The sequence below is a fragment of the Panicum virgatum genome, chromosome 5K, assembly GCF_016808335.1.
Source record: "Panicum virgatum strain AP13 chromosome 5K, P.virgatum_v5, whole genome shotgun sequence".
Classification (NCBI taxonomy): domain Eukaryota; kingdom Viridiplantae; phylum Streptophyta; class Magnoliopsida; order Poales; family Poaceae; genus Panicum; species Panicum virgatum.
Window position 1 is genome coordinate 14,486,200 of NC_053140.1, and position 23,680 is coordinate 14,509,879.

Sequence of the window (23,680 nt, forward strand, 5' to 3'; positions counted from 1 at the left end):
GATAGACTCAGTTGTTTTGAGTCTGTCTACCATTGAGACCGGACCTTGATCTGCATGAAGGCTTTGAAGCGGATGCTAGGACCCCCTGGTAGGTAGGCTCAATGGTTTGAGGCTGGCTACTACCAGTCCGGACTTAACCTGTGTACCACTTCAAATTTACAGCTTAGTAGCAGGCCCGCGGGACTTATCCCTGACTAGCGCCAGGCTGGTACTAGGTCTGGGGCTCTAGATGCGCAGGTACAGGTTGCTCAGTGCTTGTTACAGAGTGGTGGAGTGTGTAGGCTTAGGGTACGGGACCAGGCTAAGGCGCTGCACAGGGCTCCGGACCATTCCAGGAAACAACACGATCTTTCCGGACCTGGCTTCATCGACCCAGGCCTCTCGCAGCAGTGGGCAAGGTCACTTTTGTTGTACTGGATCCTTTGAGATATAGGGCTGGACATGCCGTATTGGACTTAGGGAACCAACTCTTGAGCTGGAACGGGGTCCGGGCCCTTAATTACCCAGCTCCAGGTACTAGAGTACTCGTTACAGGGTGGTGGAGTGTGTAGGCTTTTGGGTACGGAACCAGCTAAGCGGCTACACAGGACTCCGGACCACCCCAGGAAATAAGCACCCGCTCTCCAGAGTAGGTCCTTAGGGGTCTGGACTCCTCTCCAGTAGCAAGAGGGTCCGGATCTGTACGGCAGTCCAGCAACTCAATTCAGATCTTAGTTGTAGCAACAAGGGTAGAGGTCCCCGCGGGGGTTAGAGAAGTAAAAACTTGAGAATCGGAATGCGAATTTAAATTTTGACACAAAGACAGAACTGGGAGAAATTATTTCCTTTGCAATCTTGATGTACATGGCTTGCGCGATGGATGCCAAAGGCCGGGTTTACGAGGTCGGACCTCTACCGTTCTGAGCTGCGCGTTAGCCGACGGTGCGATGGATGCCAGAGGTCGGGTTTACGAGGGTGGCCCCCAACCGTTCTGGGCCGCATGGTAACTCTATCTTATTACAAAGAAAAAAGTTTATTTCCCGGCTCTGCCTAGGTGTAAAACTTACGCAGATGCTCTATGTTCCATGGGTTGGGCAGCGGCACTCCATCTTCTGTGGCGAGGCGGACGCATCCGGGCCGGCATACCTCTGTAACCCTGAAGGGCCCCTCCCAGCTGGGAGAAAGTTTGTGGAGCCCTGCTCGGCTCAGGATCTGTCTAAGGACGAGGTCGCCAGCCCGGAGCTCCCTACTGTGCACGAACCGTTGATGATAGCGCCGGAGCGCCTGATTGTAGCGTGCATTTCGGATTGCTACTCGCCACCTTCGCTCATCAACGAAGTCCACGTCGTCACGCCGCAGCTGTTCCTGCATGGATTCGTCAAAGGCCTGGACCCGTGGTGAGCCCAGGTGAATTTCTGGGGGAAGGAATGCTTCAGCCCCATAGACCAGGAAGAACGGAGTCACCCCGGTGGCTCGGCTGGGTGTGGTCCGGTTGCCCCATAGTACGCTTGGAAGCTCGTCAACCCATTTGGCACCATGCTTCTTCAAGCAGTTGTAGGTGCGGGTCTTGAGTCCCCTGAGGATCTCTGCATTCGCTCTCTCAACCTGTCCATTGCTGCGGGGGTGTGCTACGGACGCAAAGCATAGCTGGATGCCGATGTCCTCACAGTACTCTTGGAAGAGTCTACTTTTGAATTGGGTCCCGTTATCCGCGATGATGCGGTTTGGGATGCCAAATCTGCACACAATGGACCTGAGGAATGCGACTGCTGATTTCTTAGTGATATTCACCACAGGGGTAACTTCCGGCCACTTGGTGAACTTGTCGATGGTGACATAGAGGAACCGGTACCCGCCGACAGCCCGGGGGAATGGCCCCAGGATATCCACACCCCACACAGCGAATGGCCATGAGGGTGGAATCATCTGCAGAGCTTGAGCCGGGGTGTGTATTTGCTTTGCATGGAATTGGCATGCTTTGCAGGACCTTACCAGCTCAGCCGCATCCTGGAGTGCTGTTGGCCAGTAGAAGCCATGCCGAAAGGCCTTGCCAACAAGCGTGCGAGAGGAGGAATGACTTCCGCACTCGCCTCCATGGATCTCCGCGAGCAACTCGCGGCCCTCTCCCTGGGAAATGCACCGCATAAGGACACCGTTGGCGCCACGGCGGTAGAGATCCCTTTCTACCACCACGTAGCGTTTAGCCAATCGGACTATGCGCTCAGCGGACACATCGTCATCAGGGAGGATGTTATCTTTCAGGTAGTCCCGGATCTCGGAGATCCATGCATCGGGAGCTCCCTGAGTAGGTGGGGGTGGCTCTGTGAGGTCACTAGGATCCTCAACAGGGCACACGGCCCAGGTCGGGCACCATAGGTGGAGTGCTGCCGGAACTGCTGGCTTCGAGGTGCTTGCTTGATCCCCTTCACCCAGCTAGGCAGGCTGGGCGGTAGGTCTCAGCAGCCATCTTTCAAAGACACCCTCGGGCACGGATGCCCAGGTAGATGCTCTCGCAGAGAGATCATCTGCTGCTGAGTTGTGCTCGCGGGGAACGTGTTGCAGTTCCAAGGCGTCGAAGTCCTTCTCGAGCTTCCTCACGTGTATGAGGTATGCCGCAAGCTAGGGATTGTTGCAGTTGTAATCCCCTCGGACCTGCTTGACGATTAGCTGGGAGTCCCCTTCACCAGAAGCTGCCGGACCCCCAATGAGAGGGCTTGCGTCAGGCCAAAGATCAGAGCTTCATACTCCGCCATGTTGTTGGTGGCCTTGAACTCAAGGTGCACCATGTACTTCAGCTGATCTCCGTTTGGGTCGATGAGGACCACACCAGCTCCGGCCCACTTTTCGCGGGCGGACCCATCGAAGAAGAGTGTCCAGTGGGGCTCGGTGAAGACTGGTGCCCTGATTTCCAGCTCCGGGGGTCCAGCGTTGACGACCGGACCCCCAGAATTGCTTGGGGAAGGAGTCCACTCTGCTATGAAATCGGCCAGGATCTGGCTCTTGACTGCATGGAGTGGCTGGAAGTCCAGTTGGAACTCAGCCAGTTCTGCCGCCCACTTGGCGATATTGCCTGTGGCGTTGGAGTTGTGCAGGATCGCTCTTAACGGGTATGAGGTCACTACGACAATTCGGTGTGCCTGAAAGTAGTGGCGCAGTTTCCTGGACGCAATAAGTATTGCATAGATAAGCTTATGCGTCTCAAGGTACCTGGCCTTCGCCTCGTGGAGGACTTCACTGACGTAGTAAACTGGCTTTTGGACGGTCCGGACCCTGGTTACCAGGTCCGGCTCGCCCTTATCCACCACATCAGGTCCTTGGCCCCCCAGCGGCTCTGGGTTCCCACTGGCACAAGGCTCATCCGGACCCCCTTGTGCGGGGTCCGGGGCTTCAGGCAGAGGTGAGGCTGACTGGCCCCTGTGTCCGGGGTCCGGCTCACCATCTTTGGCCAGGGAGACCCTGGTGTCCCCCTGGCGAGCTTGCTCCGTTCTTTTGGCGACCAGCACCATGCTGACTGCTTCCGCAGACACAGCAAGATACAGAAACAACGGCTCACCGGGCTCTGGAGCCACCAATACTGGCAGCGAGGTAATGTGCCGCTTCAGTTCCTGGAAGGCCTGTTCAGCCTCTTCGGTCCAAGAAAATGGATAGGGACCTCCTCAATAGTTTGAAGAAGGGGAGGGCCCTCTCAGCCAGCCTCGATATGAAGCGGCTAAGAGCAGCGAGAGATCCAGTAAGCTTCTGGACGTCCTTGATGCGGCCAGGAGGCCTCATTGCTTCGATCGCCTTGATCTTGGCTGGGTTTGCCTCGATGCCTCGATGTGAGACCAGGAAACCCAGCAGCTTCCCTGCAGAGACGCCGAAGATGCACTTCTCTGGGTTCAGCTTCGTGCGCGTGGCGCGGAGCCGGTCGAAGACGAGGGACAGGTCCTCCACTAGTGTCGACCCTACCTTAGTCTTGACCACAATGTCATCGACATAAACCTCAACAATATCTCTAATAAGATTACAGAAGGTTTTGTTCATAGCTCGTACAAACGTGGGTAAGGCATTCCTTAGACCATACGTCATGATAATGTAGCAATAAAGCTCATCTACTGTTACAAAGGCAGTATGTTTCCTATCCTCTCTAGACATCTGAATCTGGTGGAAACCAGAGTATGCATCTAGGAAAGACAAAAGGTCACACCCGGAGGTGGAGTCCACAATCTGATCAATGCGCGGAAGAGGATAGGGGTCTCTAGGACATGCCTTGTTGAGGCAGGTGTAGTCGATGCACATCCGAAGCTTCCCGTTGGCCTTTGGGATGACGACCGGATTGGCTAACCACTCGGGGTGGTGGACCTCCTCGATGAAGCCAGCGTGTAGGAGCTTGTGGACTTCTTCGCGGATGAAGTTCTGTCGCTCCACGGACTGCTTCCGAGGCTTCTGGCGCACCGGCGTGGCGTCAGGGTAGATCCTCAGATTGTGCTCGATCACCTCCCTGGGGATCCTGGGCATTTGTGACGGTTCCCAGGCAAACACGTCGACATTTGCCCGGAGGAAAGCGATGAGCGCGTCTTCCTATTTCTCCTCCAGGTTCCCCGCGATGCGGGTGGTCCTGGTGGAGTCCGCTCCAATCTGCACCGTCTTCACGGGAACATGGTCCGGATCGGACGGTTGGACCTTGGGAGCCTTTGCAGGCGCCTTGGGTTGCGAGGTGGACGGATCCTCCTCGGAACGTGCAGCCTCTGCCGCCAGAGCATACAGTCTCTCAACTGCAGCGACGGCAGCGGTGCGGTCGCCCTGCACGGTGAGGACTCCGGCAGGGGAAGGCATCTTCAAGACCAAATACCCATAATGAGCAATGGCCATGAAGCGGTAGAGCGCCGGCCGGCCAATGATGGTGTTGAACGGGAGGTTCACTTCCGCAACATCGAACAGAACGCTCTCTGTGCGGAAGTTCTCCTCGGTCCCGAACGTGACCGGCAACGTGATGCTCCCCAGAGGGAACACCGGGTGTGGGCCCACTCCAGAGAATGGGCGAGAGGGAGTCAACTTGGACTCCGGAATCTGCAGCTGCTTGAACGCTGCATAGCTGATGACATTGAGGCCAGCCCCACCGTCAATCAGCACGTGATAGAGCCTTACATTGGATATGACAGGGGCGGTGACTAGAGGTAGTACACCTGCTCCGGCCATATTCTCCGGGCAGTCAGATGACCCGAAGGAGATGGTGGTGTTCATCCATCTCTGGTGCGGCGCCGCCTTCGGGACCCCCGGCTTCACCGAAAGGACCTCCCGGCGGAGAGTCTTCACGTCCCGTCAGGAGACAAGCTCCCAGCTTCCGCCGTACATTACGTACAGCTTCTTGCGGCGGTCGCCGTTGTCGGAATCGGAGTCGTCGTCGTGGTAGACGCCCTTCAGCTCTCGAGCGGGGGATTGGTACCCCAGCTCCTTCTCCCCAGCGGCGGCCCCGCTGTCGGAGGCCTTCTCCTTGCCGGCCCGCTGGCGAGGAGGGGGTGAGCCGTCTTTAGAGGACTGCTCACGCCACCCACTGACACGCTTCGCGAGCTTCTGGATCTCGCGGCAGTCAGCGGCGCTGTGGCGAGCGGTAGGATGCACTGGGCACGAACCTCCGCTTCCACCTTGTCGGCGAGGGCGTTTGCCATGTGCATTCTGGCCCCCGGCCGTTGCTGCCGCAGCCGGCGCCGCCGCTGGCGCTGCTGCTGCAACGACTGGTCCGAGTACACCCCCTACCTGGCGCGCCAAATGTGGTGGTGCTGCAAACCACGGCCGGGTGGCGGAAGACACCCGCCCTAGCCCAGAGGGTGTGTACTCGGGGGTTAGCTAGTCCCAGATGGATCTTACTCAAGAGCACGATGAACACAGCAAGATTTAGAGTGGTTCGGGCCGCCGGAGCGTAATACCCTACGTCCACTGTGTGTTGTATTGCCTTCCCACGAGAGTGAGTGAGAATTCGAGTCCTCGTGTCCGGAGCGAGCGCCCCCCTTTTATATCTCAAGGGAGACGCGTACATGGCTGTTGGGTCCCAGACAAGTAGGCCCAACGGTGTAGTATAAAATAACATACTGTTCATACATCATGGCGTCGCAGGCAACGGGGATCTCTCTCCTGGAATCCCTTGCCTGCTCCTGGAGTCCCTCATTCATCATGTCCAGGCGTTGTCTTGTCGGGACGATGCCAGACGTAGCTAGTGGCGTCGCCTGCCACGTAGCTGAACGGCCGTGTAGCTTGCGCCGTAGGCGGCATGATGGAAAAGTGCCGTGCCGTCGTATCCATTTAATGCTGCAGATGGGCTCTGCGCGGGTGCGGCACAGGCGGCTGCACTGTGTACCTTGGTAATACGCGGTGCACAGTGAGGCATGACAAAGGCTGTCCCTCGTGCCGCGGCGATGGAGCACGCCTCAACCACCTGCATTAAATGCGGTGGGTGGGCGAGTCTCCTTGCGGAGGACCCGCGCTCGAGCCCGCGCCCGTGCCTCCGGGGACACGTGGCGGCTCCGGATGGGCGCAGGAGGTCCCGGACCCCTATGGGGGGTCCGAGGCCTCGGCTGTCAGCTCGGAGCTTCCCTTCCTTAGAGACACGTGGCGTCTCCGGACCCATCCCCAGGCGGGGAACGGGTCCGTGACCGTTGGCCTGGTGAGGAAAGAGCCTGACCGGTGGGGCCTGGCTACTCCGTCCTTGCGCGTAGTTACGAATAACTACGCGGGTCTTGCCTTGCTACAGTAAGAGTGGGTATCCCTGCCACAGGGTACCGACATGGGTGGATCCCAATTGAATATTATGTGGGTACCATCTGAATAGCACGCAGGACTCACATGGGTTGTATAAATAGTACATGTAGGAATTTTTTTTACGTTAGTAGGTATAGTTGATGGATTGGCTTACACTAATTAGCAAGTTTAAATAATTAAATATATTTTGTGGGTGTATCCCAATTGAATATTATGTGGGAACCATCTGAATAGCACGCAGGACTCACATGGGTTGTATAAATAGTACATGTAGGAATTTTTTTTACGTTAGTAGGTATAGTTGATGGATTGGCTTACACTAATTATTAATTTTAGTAGAAAAAAAATAAGATTAGAAATGAATGGATGATTCAATTATATTTTGCGAGTTTACCAAGTGAAAACAAAATTAAATAAATAGTAGAGCTACCACATGTGAACGTAGTATTCAAAATTATTTTATTATTTTCGTATATAAAAAATAATTAAATATTTTATATGCACGGCTCCCAATTAAATAGTATGTTGGTCCTACGTGGGGCCCACATACGATTCATGTGGGGTCCATGTGGGCCCCACCTAAATAGTACGTGGGTCCCACCTAAACAGTATGCGGGCCCCACGTGAGCCCTGCATGAACAGTACAACAGTCCCACGTGGGGCCACGACTCATGAGCTTGCGCAGATTTCTGGCGCCTTAGTATAGTATATATTAATTAATAAAATAATTATTACTCGTTTTTATTCCACGTCAAGGTTAGAGATCTCGAGTATCAACTCTAATTAGTGCAATTAATAAAATAATTATTACTCGGTTTTATTCCATGTCTGAAATCTGAAATCTGAAAGAGACTTTACGTGAGGGAAGTGTTGAGTGTGGTCGTGAGGTGATTGTTGAGTGTTGGAATATAAATATGTAATGAGGTTGGAATATAAGTGAATTGTTTATTTCATTTTACTAGATTAAAATTTAGGGTGTGTTTAGTTCATTTTGCAAAAACTTGTAAAGATGTAAACAAGGCATTTGAAGTATTAAATGAAGTCTATTTGCAAAACTTTTGCATAGATGGGTTGTAAATCGCGAGACGAATCTAATGATGCTAATTAATCCATGTTTAATCAATAATTAGCGTTTGGTTACTATAGCATCACTATTGCAAATTATGGATTAAGTAGGCTCATTAGATTCGTCTCGCGATTTACAGTCCATCCATGCAAAAAGTTTTATAAATAGACTTCATTTAGTGCTTCAAATTAGCAAGATTCCGTTTCCCTTTAATACGTTTACGGTTTTTTTGCATTTACATGTAAAGATCTAAACATGGTTTTAGGTTAAATTAATTTGTGCATGCAACTTAACAGTCGTCCGCCTCGTACAAGGACTGGTGAGGCAGTGTTTTAGCAGAACAAAAGGACACTTTTATTTTTAACTTGCCGCGGAGAGGAAAGCAGGCCGTCGAGTGTGACGATGCAGCGCAGCAGGATTGTCCACACAAGCCTCACAGACTGGGGCGGGCTGCATTGTCCACGACCACGAGTTGGCACAGCCTTGCAGGCGCAGGAAGGAGAGAGAGGCTGTCGTAGGCTATTCCGTGGCTGGAGATGCACATGCACAGTTCATGCCCTGTGTGCAGGCACCAGCTGCCCACGGAGGAGCCGGCCTGCAGCGGTGGGCGCGCTGGCGATGTGGCCAGTGGCAATGTGCGCGGCGGCGAGAGGCACCGGTTCTCATGGCCTTTTAGCGGGATTTTCTTTTTAAAGTTCTTTCTTTAATTTAAATGATGTTAAGTTAATATTGAGCATTGTAAAGCTGCAGCGCATTGGTCGTATGGGCTGCCATCTTCCATGGCAAAGGCCAAGGCTTGATGACCACATGACCTAATGACTTGTTCGTTCGTAATGCTAATCGAGTTCCCGACAATTGAATCTGATTCTAACTGAAACTTGAACAAATTAATCCAAATCTCAATCAGAACTAGGACAATCAATACCTCGCGCGGTCACAACACGAGTTGTATATGGAGTGAAAGAGCAAAAAATAGAAAATTGGTGGTCTCATGTTGATCTGGATAAAATTTATATTGCCCGTAGCAACACACAGATACTGTGCTAGTAACAAAACAAACAAGACAGAGAAACTCTAATAAAAAAAGACAGACAAACTCTAATAACATGGTTTGTTCTTTGAATTAACCGGAGTATGATATCAACGGTACTCAATTACTTAAATTGGTTTTACTAGCATAGTACTCGTGTGTTGCTATGGGTGATATATCAGATCTAAATAATACCATTAACTTTGTGTTTATTCACTTTATGTACATGCTATGATTGTGCGAGACATTGATTATTCAAGTTCCGATTATAATTCCGATTGATTTGTCTGGACTCCGATTAGAATTCAAATTGACGGACTAAGAATACATTCATTGCTTTAGAAATAATAGATTTTCAAACGAAAAATATTTATTTTGGGCATGTGTGCAGGCTCCACTTTTCAATTATCAGCCATATATAGGCTGTTCTCAAGTTGCAAGCAAAAAATAGCACATCTAAAGCAAAGAGCAAAACTTAATCAAGCCTATTAAGAAACATAAATCTACGCCCAACGAAGATCTTTATTAATAAACATGTATCTTTGGTCAGTGAAGATCTGTATGGGCGTCTGTCTTCAGGGTGAACATCATGCTTGTATCCATGATTCTATGATTTTTTTTCCTTTTGAAATACTCCCTCCATTTTTTTTAGTGTCGTATTTTGTTTTGAGAGAAAGTCGCAAATAGATGTTCTATTTTGGTCCGATGCATCGTTTTCTTCTAAACAATTAAGTCTGCATGCAAGTGCGGAACCCGGGACTAACTTGCATGCAGCGATGCAGTGAGAGATAGAGTAGTATTGGTCTTCGCTCTCGGACTAAATAGGACACAGGGTCCGCAATGGCCAGCTATCTAGCTAGCTAGATCTGATTTGATAATAAAAAAATAAAAAAGAGAATAGTCACTAGCGACGAGTAAATAATTAGTTTATTTTACGTAGTCCAAAAACATATAAAAAGAGTGTATGAGTCTAGTAATATAAAATAATTTTTTTTCCATCTCTCACCTTCACATCACACTAAGTAACTAGTACTAATTATTACTATTGCAGACGCTCTTAAAAAACAGAGGGAGTACAGACGCTCTTAAAAAACACAGAGGGAGTAATGCAGGAGCACTGCAGATTCCATGATATGAGCAGACTGCATCGCTATCCAAAGTCCTCTAAAACGCGACCCGTTCAAACGTTCTTGAATGCAATTTAGCATGGACCAATTCCCAAGCTTTGAATCCAGCCGTCAACTCCATCTCAGTTCACAAATCCAGCAAAGCACCACCGGTCATTCAAGCTGAAAAGCAAAGCCTGACCCGTTAGTTAAAGTACTGCCCCTAACTGCCATACCCACCGACGAAATCTGGCGTTGTGGTCATGGCGTGCAGCTGTCCATTCCCGACCATCCAAGAAGGGGGGCAAAGAATGCCCGGGGAAGCCGGCGAGCTGGCCCCTGGCGGCAGCTTGGAACCGGTCCTCCCCCTCCTCCCACCCCTCCCTCCCCGTCGCTCTCGATCTTCACCTCCTCCTAATTTAACCCCACCCGGCCTCCCCGGCTCCCGCCGAACCCGTCCCCCCTTAACATCCCTTCCTCCTCCTCCTGCGGTCCCTACTCCCAGGAGGTGGGCAGGAAGGAAGGCTGGTTCGAGGGGGGATCGGCTCCGGCTCTGCTCCGTCGCGCGCCATTCCGCTGGGTTCTGGTTGCTTCGGCCGTTTCTTGGGGTCAACATTGGAAGGCCAATCGGTTGTTGGGGGGTCCTTCCTGAACCGCAAAGATGGCACTGTCGTTCCAAGCGTCTTCGTTGGATTTGACCTCTTCGCCTTGTGGTCTGCTGCCGTTGATTGAGCTCGAAGATGATGAAATGGGGGCTCAGCAGCGGCACGCCCGCGGATTCCTACTACGAGGTCCGGTCGGATTGCACGGACGATGTGCCCAAGAGCAAGTTCAAAATCAAGGTCTGGTTTTTACCCCCCTTCATCCGTCTTTTCTTTTGTTCTCTATCTGCTAATTTAAATTATTGCTGCGTGACCACGCAACATTAGAATTAGGAGATAAACAATATGAAGCTTGTTTATTGTTTTTTGCAATGTTACCACCATCAAGATTCATCTTTGTCTTAATGCAATCTCATTTCCTTTCAAAGCTTCGTTAGCACCTAACAAATGAGCTCATTCAATACATTCAGTTCTGCCATATTTCTTTTGTAGCCAATTTTTTTGTTGCAGAAGTCAAGTTGCTCAGTTTATGAAATAGTTAGCTAGGTAAAATCAAAGGTGGAGACTTGGTGCAAGTACATTACCCTCATTAAGGATATGTACAAAGATGCGACGACGTTTGTCCGGACATGTGATGGCAACACCACTGACTTTTCTATTAACATAGGCCTACACCAGGGGTCAGCATTGAGCCCTTATTTATTTGCTTTAGTGATGGATGAGATCACAAGGGATATACAAGGTGAGATCCCTTGGTGTATGCTCTTTGCTGATGATGTGGTGCTAGTTGACGAGAGTAGGGCAGTGGTTAATAGGAAGTTAGAGCTGTGGAGACGCACGTTAGAGTCGAAAGGGTTCAGACTTAGTAGGACCAAGACCGAGTACATGATGTGCGATTTCAGCGCGACTAGGCATGAGGGGGGAGACGTTAGTCTAGATGGGCAAGTGGTGGTCCAGAAGGATACGTTTCGGTATTTAGGATCGGTGTTACAAAAGGATGGCGACATTGATGAAGATGTTAGGCATAGAATTTCAGCTGGCTGGTTGAAATGGCGGCAAGCTTCTAGCATCCTTTGTGACAAGAGGGTGCCACAAAAGCTAAAAGGCAAATTCTATAGGACAGCAATTCGTCCGGCGATATTATACGGTGCTGAATGTTGGCCTACAAAAAGACGACATGTGCAACAACTGAGTGTAGCAGAGATGCGGATGTTGCGGTGGTTTTGCGGGCACACACGGAGGGATAGAGTCCGGAACGAAGTTATTCGGGATAGGGTCGGGGTGGCACCAATTGAGGAGAAACTTACTCAGCATCGGCTGAGATGGTTTGGACATGTCCAACGAAGGCCTCCTGAGGCGCCGGTGCGTAATGGGATCCTTGAGCTAGTCGATAATGTAAAGAGGGGTAGAGGTAGACCTAAACTGACGTGGGATGAGTCGGTTAAGAGAGACCTTAAGGATTGGAACATCTCTAAAGAGATAGCTTTGGATAGGAGCGTTTGGAGACTAGCTATCAATGTGCCTGAACCTTGAACTTATTTCTTTCGGGTTTCATCTCTAGCCTACCCCAACTTGCTTGGGAAAAAAGGCTATGTTGTTGTTGTTGTTGTGGAGACTTGGTGCAAGCTTACTTGCTCCTATTCCTATACCATAGCTGCTTGAAATATTCGTAGCATTTTTTACTTGGAGAAAATGTGGCCTTTTAGAATGCCAGCAGAACTGTTGATGCTTAATGTCACTTTTGATTTTTGTCCACAAAGCACAATCCTTTCTTGCTCCGAGCAATTCGATGGCAGGCTCTTGATTTTTTTGCTTCATTTCAGGCTGGCAGAACATTAAGTGCTCGGAAATGGCATGCTGCATTTAGTCCCGATGGCTGTCTGGATATTGCCTCAGTCCTAAGCCGGATACAAAGAGGAGTAAGATTTCTTATTTTTTGGAGTTATTGTTTCTCAGTTTCATATATGCTCCTTGTCCTACAGATGTCGAATTACATTCTTTCAGTAATGTTTACACCAATCAATATGATCTATCTTCTTTTAGGGTGTGCATCCAACAGTCAGGGGGGAGGTTTGGGAATTCTTACTTGGCTGTTTCGATCCCAGAAGTACCTTTGATGAGAGGGAAGAGATCAGGCAAATACGCAGGTATTTACTTCCTTAGAAGAATATGTGGGCCATTTCTTGTTTGATAAGCCTTTTTTTCTTTTGTTCTCCTTAAGAAATTTGTAAGTACTTGCCACATTAGAGTTAAAGAGTGACAGTAATGCCTGTCAATCACCTATTAAACAGTTGCCTTTTCCAACTATTTATTCCATATTTGACCATCATTTTTATTATTCCTTCCCAAGTAAAGTTAATGTGATCCCTATGGTATATGCAAAGAAATAATTTTTGGTGTCAATAGTAGTATTTCAGGTTTTCTTACCCCTTTTGGGATGGCAAGCTTCAGTTTTTACTTAGTAATAATTGTTCTTCAACAGTTCCCTTCTATTGTCCTAGCATTGCAGAAATGCAGACCCTTTCCTCAATATCTCTAAAATAGTTTTTCTTACAATTTTTATTTTTAGGAATAGAGAACCATCAATAAAACATGATGTTCACTCAGCCTGAAATTTTCCTTTACAAATCACACAGGTTACAGTATGCCAGGTGGAAGGAAGACTGTCGAGAGATGGATTCTCATGTTGGTAGCGGTAAAATTATCACAGCACCACTTATCACTGAGGATGGCAGACCTATTAAGGATCCTCTGGTTTTACTTGAGGCTACTGCCGACAAGAACGATTCAGAAGGTGCTCCAGCTACCAGCAGAAATAATGGAATTGAAATAGATGAAACTGCAGAACGCATTACAGATAAGCAAATTATTGAGTGGAAGTTGACATTACATCAAATCGGTATGCTTTAACCTTTCTTTCTTTTTCTTTACTTCCTTGGACTTCTTTCTCCCTATTTTTGTTGACCTTTGAAAATCAATATAGGGCTTGATGTGTTACGCACTGATCGCACCATGGTATTCTATGAGAACAAAGAGAACCTTTCCAAATTATGGGATATTCTAGCTGTGTATGCATGGATTGACAAGGATGTCGGTTACTGTCAAGGTTAGCTACATCTGACATGCAGAGGAAACTCATTTAGACTCCAAATAAGGTTACAGGTGTACTAACATTTATACCTCAAACAGGAATGAGTGATTTATGCTCACCAATGATAGTGCTACTCAATGATGAAGCAGATGCATTTTGGTGCTTTGAGAAATTGATGCGTAGATTGGTACGTCTTTCTTCTTGTAAATATTCTTGTGAAACTTTCTTTCATCTTTAACATCATTCTAATTACTCTTATGTTTGAAATTTAAAGCGCGGAAATTTCAAATGCACGGATGGCTATGGTCAAATATATACAAAGGATCCTCAAATTTATATTCACACGAAACAGGATATTCTTATGTTCCATTTATATGCCAATAAAATTGAGGTGCAGGTCTTAGTGACACTTGGCTGCAAAAACTCTATGTTTTGAATTCACTAATATAAAATATATCAACTATCATAAGTTTGTTGCAAAATGAACTGCATTAATAATTATTCTAAAATTGACTGTGATGAGAACAAATAGAATGACCAATAACTCTCAGAAGACTGCATGTGGTTGTTTCAACAATAAGCTTCAGCAGTTCAGCTAGCTCTAAAATAGCCCATAGAAACATAATCTAAGTAGGACAACTATACCCAAAACTATGTATCCAAAATACAAGAAAAAGAAACAAACTTATACTGAACCAAGCATGCACGATTGGTTACAGCAAGAACGATATGCTAGCAGCTGGATGGTGTTGCTGCCTAGGTTGGTTTCAAACAAAATTAAAAGAGTAGCTGGTGCCTAGATGCCCCCACAAAGGCAAGTATCATGGAAAGATTTACTACCAGCAAAAATCTAAAAAGGAGGCTCATTCACTCGGATTGAGATGCTTAATATTGACAGAGTACTAGCTCATCTTCAGCTCAGCGGTGAAAATTAACTACAAATTGCACATGTCAAACAACCTAAGGAAAATGTTCCTTTAGGTAAGGGGATATCTCGATTGCTAAAGTTTGTGAACTGTCTCAAACTCCATGTGAGTGATAATAACTCCTCTACATGAAATTGACAATTAAATACTTTCAATAAATGTGTTTCTTTGTGAGTTCGTCTGAATTAACTATAAGCTTAGGTTCCACAACACAAATTTACAGAACAAAACCAGAAAGTTGAACTTCAGGAACCTTAAAATCAAATGGATATACTTTAAATTTACAGCTAGGCTCCAGATAGTAATTGGAATATACAAAAATCCTAGGCAGTCCCAGAGAACGAAGATGCAAACAAGTTAAACAATTGAACATCAGCATTCAAGCTGAGACTCGTCTCCACCAAAATTGCCTTTACCAGCACAGGTAACTTGCTAAACCTAGAAATATACTGTGCCAGGACAACACCTCCTAACCCAAAACACACAAGCAAGAGAACAGCAGAGGGATCCGGGAGGCACTCACATCGACGATGGCGCCCGCCGCCTCGGTGAGCACCGGCGAGATGTCCAGCACATCGCGCCTGGGCAACAGAATAAAAGCGCACAGAGCCGCATAAATCTCAGTAGCACCGAAGCATCCGCCAAACTAGAGGTAAAGGAATGGGGAAAAAGCAAGGACTGCGACAGGGCCCCAGGGCGATTACAGATGGAGATTACGGGGCGCCTCCTGCGGGAGCGAGTCGGGCGGGAGGTAGTCCTCCTGGGAACCAGACTCGCCCGGCCCGGCTCGGCCCGGCCCATTTAGGGTGCATAAAGCGAGGTGCGGTTTTGGCTACCTCCTGGTAACCCTACACTCTCGTTCTTTGCGCTTCCCTCACCGCCGCCGCCGCCGCCGCCGCGCCCTCGCAGCAGCTAGCCGCCATGGCGCCGCCGGCCAGCACCGACGAGCCCGCGCGCCACAGGAAGGCCAAGAAATCCAAGCTCGATAAGGAAGAGAAGAAGCAGAAGAAGAGGAGCCAGGAGCGCCCCGCCACCGAGGACGCCCCTGCCCCCGACGCCGCCGAGCGCAAGAAGCGGAAGCACAAGGAGGGGCGCGAGGAGAAGCGGGACGGCAAGAAGTCCAAGAAGGAGGGGAAGCACGAGGGGAAGGCTGCGGAAGCGGAGGCTGCCGATGCGGGGAGGGACGAGAAGATGAGGCGGGCGATGGAGGACGAGCGGTTCGCGGCGGCGCGGACGGACCCGCGGTTCCGGCGGATGCGGAGGAAGGAGGCCAAGGTGGCGCTGGACTCGAGGTTCAGCAGCATGATGACGGACCCAAGGTTCGCCTCGACGGCCGCGCCCGTGGACAAGCGCGGGAGGCGCCGCAGGAAGCGCGAGAACCCCTTGCTGAATTACTATCTCAACCAAGAGGAGGAGGAGGAGGAGGAGGTGAGGAAAGAGAAGGGGAAGAAGGAGAAAGCGAAGCTTGTTGAAGAAGAGGAGGAGGAAGAAGAGGAAGACGAAGTGGAGGATCAGGAGGAAGAGGAGAGCTCTAGTAGCGATGATGACGAGGATGAGGACATGGACGACGACGAGGTGATGCTTTGCTTCCAGTCCTTTGATGATCTAGCTTACATTAAGCTTCATTTCCTCTATTTGAGGTTGGGATTTAGTTCCCTTATTAATATTTGCAGCTTTCTTCCATTTTCTGTCGTCCTATGTTAGTGACCGGTCTATGCTACTAGGAAGGCAGGCGCGCTAACGCCGCGCCCGTAGAGCGGTCGCGCATGCCAGTGTATGTATTTTGTTGCACTGATCATGCACAATCATTTTTAAAGGTTCCAACCAACAAAATGGTTTGGAGGCATGGAGGAGCAACATCATCATACAACACAATATTTATTTATCTTGACAAAGAACACAAATTGTCATCTATCACAAAGAAGGGCTTGGTGCTGTTGATCCTAACCTCCCTGTTTGAAAGCTTACCTTCGACTACAAATCTGCAATTCTGCAAAATAGCTCAATTCATGACCAAAGCCAGTCTATAGAAGCACTTCAAATGCTTCAACCATACCAAACTTGTTACCATATTCATGAGATCTGTATTACCCCTACTGGTGATCGCCCATGTCCATGTGGTTCCATTTGTCTTGTACAGTTGCACATAAGTTTTAAACAAACGAAAATATGATATCAAGATATTAGTTTTGAGAAAGAGGTGCAGATTAGGGGAAGGTATGAACTGAATACATAAATTTGGCAGCTAAAAGAGCAAATGGGTACCTGACCTTATGTCTGTTGAGCTTTGTGTGGCTAAAAGACCAAATGGGCACATGGTCTTATATGTCTACTGTGCTTAACTGATGTGTTGCTCAAAAAGAAAAATTATTGTGCTTGATGTCGCCACAGAATTCAAAGAGGCAGTGTGCCCTACTCTAAGTTCCTACAATTGCATCACTCCACCAATCAAGAATCATGGTCCCCCACAAACACAAATATTTCAGATCAAAACTTGTGCTTTCCAATTTCCCTAAATTGAATAGTATTTGATAACTTGAGCAGCTTCTTCTTTCAAAAACAAAAATAGATGTCACTTAGGGAGTTAGGATCAAGGTTTTTATACTTTTAACAACCTGAAATCCTAATTGGACAAAAAATTTACCAGGATGAAAGATCCTGGCATGCCACTATTCATTAAAATCGAAGGAGGTAGTATGGTAAAAGCAAGAAATATATGTTTTGAGCCCCAGCTAATCAGATTCTTGGACGGAAATCTTAGCCAAACGGAGAACGAATTACAGCTTGATATCTTCAAGGAGTAACATAAATTTGCAAACTGATCTTGTACATTTTCAAATGCCTGCCAACTGGACACGATAAGAAATGCTAAAGGTATCACAGAGTCCATAGACAACTTGAAATTCTGCATAGGCACTCAGATTAGTGTTGCTGCTTGGTAAAGAACTCCAGATAATGAATGCAAGAATATAAATCATGTACCTCTAGCTTAGTTTGGTAACGCGCATGAGCGAATCTGCAAAATAGAACATACTTTGTGTAAAATTCGAAGAAAACCAAGAATGATAACTGAATCGCAGCTTTTACGAAAACAGTTTGGTCTATTACTGAGTAGAACTGAATGAGTAAGCTAATTATTTAATTGATTGAATAATCTAACAGCTAGAATTCCGAATCAGCAAAAAAAATCTTACCAAGACAACAGATCTAGGCGTAGGTGATTATTCAGTGAAACTAAAGGAAGTAGCATGTTAGAAGAGAGAAAATATAAATTCTAGAATTGGATCCTTTCCTCGCCACATTGCACCAAAGGTCACACTTAATTTGTGCTGAGCCCCATCTAACCAGTTCATGGCTAGAGGTTTTAGCCTTGAAAGAAAAAAATAAAATACAGCTTGAGATATTTAGGGATTAGAGTTGCAAACTGAATTTATGCATTTTCAGATGTCCTTGTAACTGGGCATAATAAGAAAATTCAAAGCTATTACAAAGTTCATGATCAGTTTTAATTTCTATATAGTTGTTCAGATTTAGTATCACTGCTTGGCAAACAAATCCAAAGCAGGAATGTAAGATTATAGATCATATACCTCTAGCTTAGTTTGCCAACCCATGAGCAAATCTGCAAAATAGAACACAAAGATTTTGTGTAAAATTTGAAGGCAACCAAGAAGACATATTGAACTGCAGCTTTTACCAAAATGGCTTGCTCTATTGTGGAACAGAGCTGGATGACTGAGCTGCTGGTTACTGATATTTAATAATTTAACAGATTGTGAGAATTCCAGGCAACCTTCTTACATCGTGGCAATTTTTGCAATGTTTTTTTATTAAAGGGTGAGAACAATATTTAAAATACTCTAAACTGCTGCAAACATATCTTGAGATTTGAAGAAAGGCAATGCTATTTAAGAACCCCTTCTGCCAATTTGGTGATGAAAGGAGAAAAATAAATTACATGCTCACTTGAAGTGAAGCAGCACAAAAAAAAAACTGCCAATGAATTTGGGAATCTGATGAAGGAAGGGAAAATCCTGCTGCATGTTTATTATTTTATTTCTATGACCTTGATAGTTCCATTGTCTAAAAAGTTTGTGATATTTGTAATGTTCTATACACCTACCTTGTCTACAAGAGCAAAACTTGCTATGCATTGGCTATGCTACAACTTGTTTGCTTTATGGCTAATTCTTGTTTTTCAAAATTTTCTTCAGCTCTCTGTTGGCAGTGACATTGCTCATTACCTCATGGGAAGGCATGATGATACACCTATGATTGACAAGGAAACTCACAGGCTTGCTGTTGTTAATATGGATTGGGATCATATCAAGGTGTGTGCGAATGCAATAATATTTGATCTTGAGAAGTGAGCTTCTGTGCCTAAACAAAAGTCAGCTATGCTCAAGTGCTTTATTTTTAACAAAATGCATTTTGACTCCAAATGATAAAAGCCATGTATCTTATAAAAATAAAATTTTGAGGATTAAAAGTAAATTGCATGATGATGTTGAATTACTGAGTTCCTTGACCTGTTGGCTGATCAATTATTGCTTCTATGCACATGAAAGCAAACCCACTGCAAGTGCTACCATTTTCCAGTGTCTTAGATTCGATTACAGATAATCAACAGAACTTCCTTAACAAATTTTGATGCTGGGCACTATTTTGTGTGGTTCTATGTAAATAAAATCAAACGTAGGATCAGGATAGAGATAATCACACTGGTTTTATCTACTGGCTGCGTAGAATGCTAATTGAGACTATGAGATACTGAATCGTAAATTTGTAACTTTGAAAGATTAATACTAAGTCCAGTTCTAATTTAACGAAAATCATCTTTTGCTAAAACCGAAGACCTAAACTGCCCCCTAGCATTTATGTTGTAATTTTCTAAGCGTTTTGTTCCTAGCAATTTTTCGCTGGTAAATTTGAATTCAATGAGCAATAACTATTGTCTTTTTTTTCATCCCTATTTCAACAGGCAGTTGACCTTTATATGGTGATGACTTCTTGCCTCCCAAAAGGTGGGCGAGTTTTATCAGTGTCAATCTATCCTTCAGAATTTGGACTGAAGTGCATGGAAATTGAGTCAACACAGGGCCCAGCTGCTCTTGTCAATGCCAATGTTGATGATAATAAAGACAGTGATGATAATGAAGATGACAAGGATGATGACAAAGTTAACAGTGATGATGACGATGACGAAGACAACACTGATGATGATGATGAGGAAGTTGACTCCGACAAAGAGAACAACAAGCTACGTGCTTACGAGCTTAACAGACTGAAGTAAGTATCGAAGTGGAGATATTCTTTTGCTGATATATTTTTGTTATTTTTCTGTTTTGGGGCATGAAGTAGCAATGATACAAAGTTGACGTCTCCAAACTGATAACTACAAAAGCACATAGTAGCTTAGTTATATTGGAGTGTCCTTTTTTTTGTTTGCTCCATATTAAAATGTTAATCACCAAGGGTTGCTTTTTTGCTCTCTCATTCCTTTATATGTCCTGCTGCAGGTATTACTATGCAGTTGTGGTGTGTGATTCTAGTGCAACAGCAAATCATCTGTACATGACTCTTGATGGTACTGAGTTCTTGAAAACAGCAAATGTGTTTGATTTGCAGTTTATTCCTGACTCTAGGGAGTTCAAACATCCTGCTAGGGACGTTGCTACAGAGGTACCTTTCTTTTGTAGATTTGTATCCAGATTCCAGGACCAATTTACTTATAGCGTTATTGATTTGCAGTGACAAGATTATTGGAATTACATATTGCCATGTGCTCTTTTTTACCCCCCAGAAAGTGACTGATCCTTATATTTCCCTTTTCCATTGCTTTTCTTGTTTTATGGTTTCTACAAATGTTATATTTCCCTTTTCCATTGCTTTTCTTATTTTATGGTGTCTACAAATGTATGAGTTGCTTCGAAGTGTTAAATGAAGCTTTTGATTTGTAACTAACTTGAATAATTTCAGGCATCTCCGAGTTACAAGGAACCTGATTTCGAGACTCGTGCTTTGCAACATAGCAGAGTTAAGCTCACCTGGGATGATGATGAGCCGGAACGTAAGAAAGTCTTGAGGCGAAAGTTCACTGATGATCAGGTTAAGTCTTATTTTTTCACTGTTCCTATATATCTTTGTAATTATCTCTTTGCTGTTCTCTTATAGCATCTATTGTGACTTATATCTTTCTGATGCAGCTAGATGAGCTTAACATGTATTTAGCAAGTGATGACAGTGCATCAGATGAGGATGGTGTAGACAGTTCTGATGATGAGTCTCTACCAAATGGGGGATCCAAACGGAAGCTGACAAAAGAGGAGAGGTTGGCTATTCTACTGCAAGGAGACAAATCTGATGAGGAGCAAACTGATGACCAGGATATGGAGATTACATTCAATACGGAGCTTGAGGATCTCAGTAAACGTATTTTAGAGAGAAAGAGCAATGAGGAAAAGACCGTCTGGGAGAAGCACCAAGAGAAAATGAAAGAGAAAAGGAAAGCTAGGAAGAGGGGACTAGATGACAATGATGACCACAGCAGCGAAGATGAGCCTGATGAGGATGATGATTTCTTCGCAAATGAACAATCTGATGAAGAACCCAAGCCAAGCAAAAGCAAGAAACACAAGTCAAAGGCAAAAGATAAAGGAAAGAGGAAAGGAAAGGATGGTCACACAGAGGAGCATTTGGAGCGAGAAGCAACCAGAGAAGAGTTGGAGCTCTTGGTTGCTGGTGATCAGGATACTGCCAGTGGTGCCAAGGGTTATAACCTGAAGCGTAAAAAGGGCAAGAAGGGCAAAGAGGAACCTGCTGAGGACAAACTTCCTGATATTGATCTTAGCAAAGATGATAGGTTCTCAGCAATGTTCACGTCTCATTTGTTTGCACTGGATCCTACTGATCCCCAGTACAAGAGGTACTTGTGTATACATTTTCCCTTGTCATAATACTGAATATCCTACCTGATTTGCATAGTGCTGAATGTTTCAAATGTTCTTATTATACAGGAGTGCGGCCTTCATGCAGAAGCAAACTGGGAAGCCAGGGGCTAATGCAAGCAAAGCAGAGGGATCATCTCTGGGAGGCACATTGCCGCCTGATGATGCAGCTGCTAAGAATAACGATGATCAGAAACCTGATGGGGCGTCCACAGAGAAGCTGCAAATTTTGTCTGCTGTTAAGTCTCTCAAAAGGAACCTTGGCGCTTTCAAAAGCGCAAGTACAGGTGGCCGATAGAAAAATCCTTTTGATTAGTGAAATCCCTGGGGATAAAATGATTTTGATTTGTAGGCTGAAAAATTGTTTCATGGTTTATGCTTTGTACTTCTATATACATGCGTCCAATTTTTAAATTTCAGTTTGTACACTATTAATCCAGCTGGACGGTTGTCTTCTTTTGTGGAATTCTGGTGAGATAATCCACTTGAAAGTTTCTTGAGTGCCACGACCGACTAAAAAGTTTATCCAAACTAAGACTGATGATGTAACTAGGGATAGGGACATAGGGTTGTAAGCTTTTCTTTCGCTATTTCTTTATTAAGTTCTGTTTCAGTTTTCTTAGTGTTAAATAGTTTGATGGATCTTGCTGTTCGATCTCTACGCCTTTATAATGACTGCGTATTGTGGAATAATGTTTCCTATTGTTTCTATTTTCTCTTGTCACTATTTGAACCAAGCATCTTGTGGATGTGGTTGAAAGTACCAGGATGAACTTCTGGTAGTACGTGCTTTAAACAAAATGTAGTTTATCTGGTGGACCAGGAACTCCCTGGATTGAGGTCCAGACATCCAGCCATCAAAAATCTGGTTGCAGAAACTGCTACAGACTCAAGAGCTTGCATAAGGATCTCCAAGATGATATTAAGATAGTCTTTGATTATGTTTCCATCTGATACATCTAGAAAGAAGCGAAACAAACTATTTGCAATTGAGTGAAACAAAAGTTTGTGTGATCTGCACACAAAAGAAGAGTAAGTGTGTGGTGATTTGTGTTTTGTGTATATCACTATATCTTAAGAAAAAGGTAAGTGTTGCTGTGGAACAACCACAGCCTCAGAAAAATGCAGGACATGAGTACACTATTTTTTGAGTCTTTGCAAAACATTGTTCATTTTAGATAGCTAAGGCAGGTATCTATCCTGAACCTTTCTGCATAAAACTGAGTAACTTAAGAAATCCATTTCTGTTCTTGCAGGGTGGCTCCAGTTCTAGTCTACGATTTCCGGTCAGGTGGTTAACACTCATGTCGAGTATCAAAAGGTCTTTGCTAAGGAGTATTAAGTCTGTTCTGCTGCAGTGCAGATATATCAAAATTCCACAATTCATCAAGTCCAGCAATTTTTTACGTCTATCGTCTAGATTAGCGCCATATGCATAGAGGGTGCCATATTCATTCATTGAGGGCTTCAAATTCTCCTAGAAAGATCACCCATCTCGTGGTCCACGTGTGTCATTCTTTGTTCGTTCATTAATTCAGTTTAGGTTCATCAAAAGATATTACCACTCTTCAAGAAGTTGCATTCGAAGAGAGACAATTGGTTATCGCTGTAAAGATATGTACCACAATTTGTATGATTCTGTTTGAAGCATAAGAAAGAAATGAAAGTTTTTTAGGAAGGAAAGAAAGAGGGGTTATCGCTGTTAAGTGACATGTATCCCTTTTTGATTAATCTGGGAAAAAAAGGGGATAAGAGACCACCCTCCGGGGATCCAGCCGCGCGCTTCACCGAGGTCGCCGGCCGCCACGTGCGCGAACAGCTGCGGCCTCTCGTTTCCTCCACCTGCAGATACATCGACGACGGACGGAGGAGGTCGAGCTGGTCAGGATCCATGGCCGCCCTTCACACGCAACCACACAAGGAAGGAAAAGAGTCAGCAGCTTTGTTCAAAAAAAAAAAGAGTCAGCAGCTTTGGAAGCAGATGTCAGCGAACGGAGAAACGGACGAGAAGGATGATGCTACGAGCCTACGAGGCCCACAAGGATATAAGATTTGGCCCATCTATCTAGAGGCTACAAAAGTCAGCCCAAATCCCACTTCTAGTTGCCCCCAAGGCCCAAGTCCCCAACCCAAGGCCCAAATCCCACTTCTAGTTACCAGCTAAAAAAAGTGGTACCATATAACACTGTTTTCTCAGG

At 45.9% G+C, this 23,680-nt stretch overlaps 2 protein-coding genes and 1 long non-coding RNA gene across 3 annotated transcripts; 2 read left to right on the forward strand and 1 right to left on the reverse strand.

Moving 5' to 3' along the window:
• The first annotated feature begins 10,157 nt into the window (after positions 1–10,157).
• Positions 10,158–14,138, forward strand: LOC120706536 (rab GTPase-activating protein 22-like). The gene is made up of 7 exons (XM_039991217.1): positions 10,158–10,758; positions 12,342–12,437; positions 12,562–12,665; positions 13,155–13,417; positions 13,502–13,624; positions 13,708–13,796; positions 13,884–14,138. The coding sequence occupies exons 1-7, from the start codon at positions 10,657–10,659 to the stop codon at positions 14,043–14,045; spliced, it is 939 nt and encodes a 312-aa protein (XP_039847151.1). The 5' UTR covers positions 10,158–10,656; the 3' UTR covers positions 14,046–14,138.
• Positions 14,139–14,720: 582 nt separating this feature from the next.
• Positions 14,721–15,314, reverse strand: LOC120706538. The gene is made up of 2 exons (XR_005688343.1): positions 15,240–15,314; positions 14,721–15,116 (listed from the first exon to the last, which is right to left on the reverse strand). It is a non-coding gene; the product is annotated as an uncharacterized LOC120706538 (long non-coding RNA).
• Positions 15,315–15,374: 60 nt separating this feature from the next.
• Positions 15,375–22,098, forward strand: LOC120706535 (pre-rRNA-processing protein ESF1-like). The gene is made up of 7 exons (XM_039991216.1): positions 15,375–16,110; positions 18,750–18,866; positions 19,517–19,824; positions 20,055–20,217; positions 20,515–20,643; positions 20,742–21,460; positions 21,552–22,098. Exons 1-7 carry the CDS (start codon positions 15,457–15,459, stop codon positions 21,778–21,780), a joined length of 2,319 nt encoding a protein of 772 aa, XP_039847150.1. The 5' UTR covers positions 15,375–15,456; the 3' UTR covers positions 21,781–22,098.
• Positions 22,099–23,680: the final 1,582 nt, after the last annotated feature.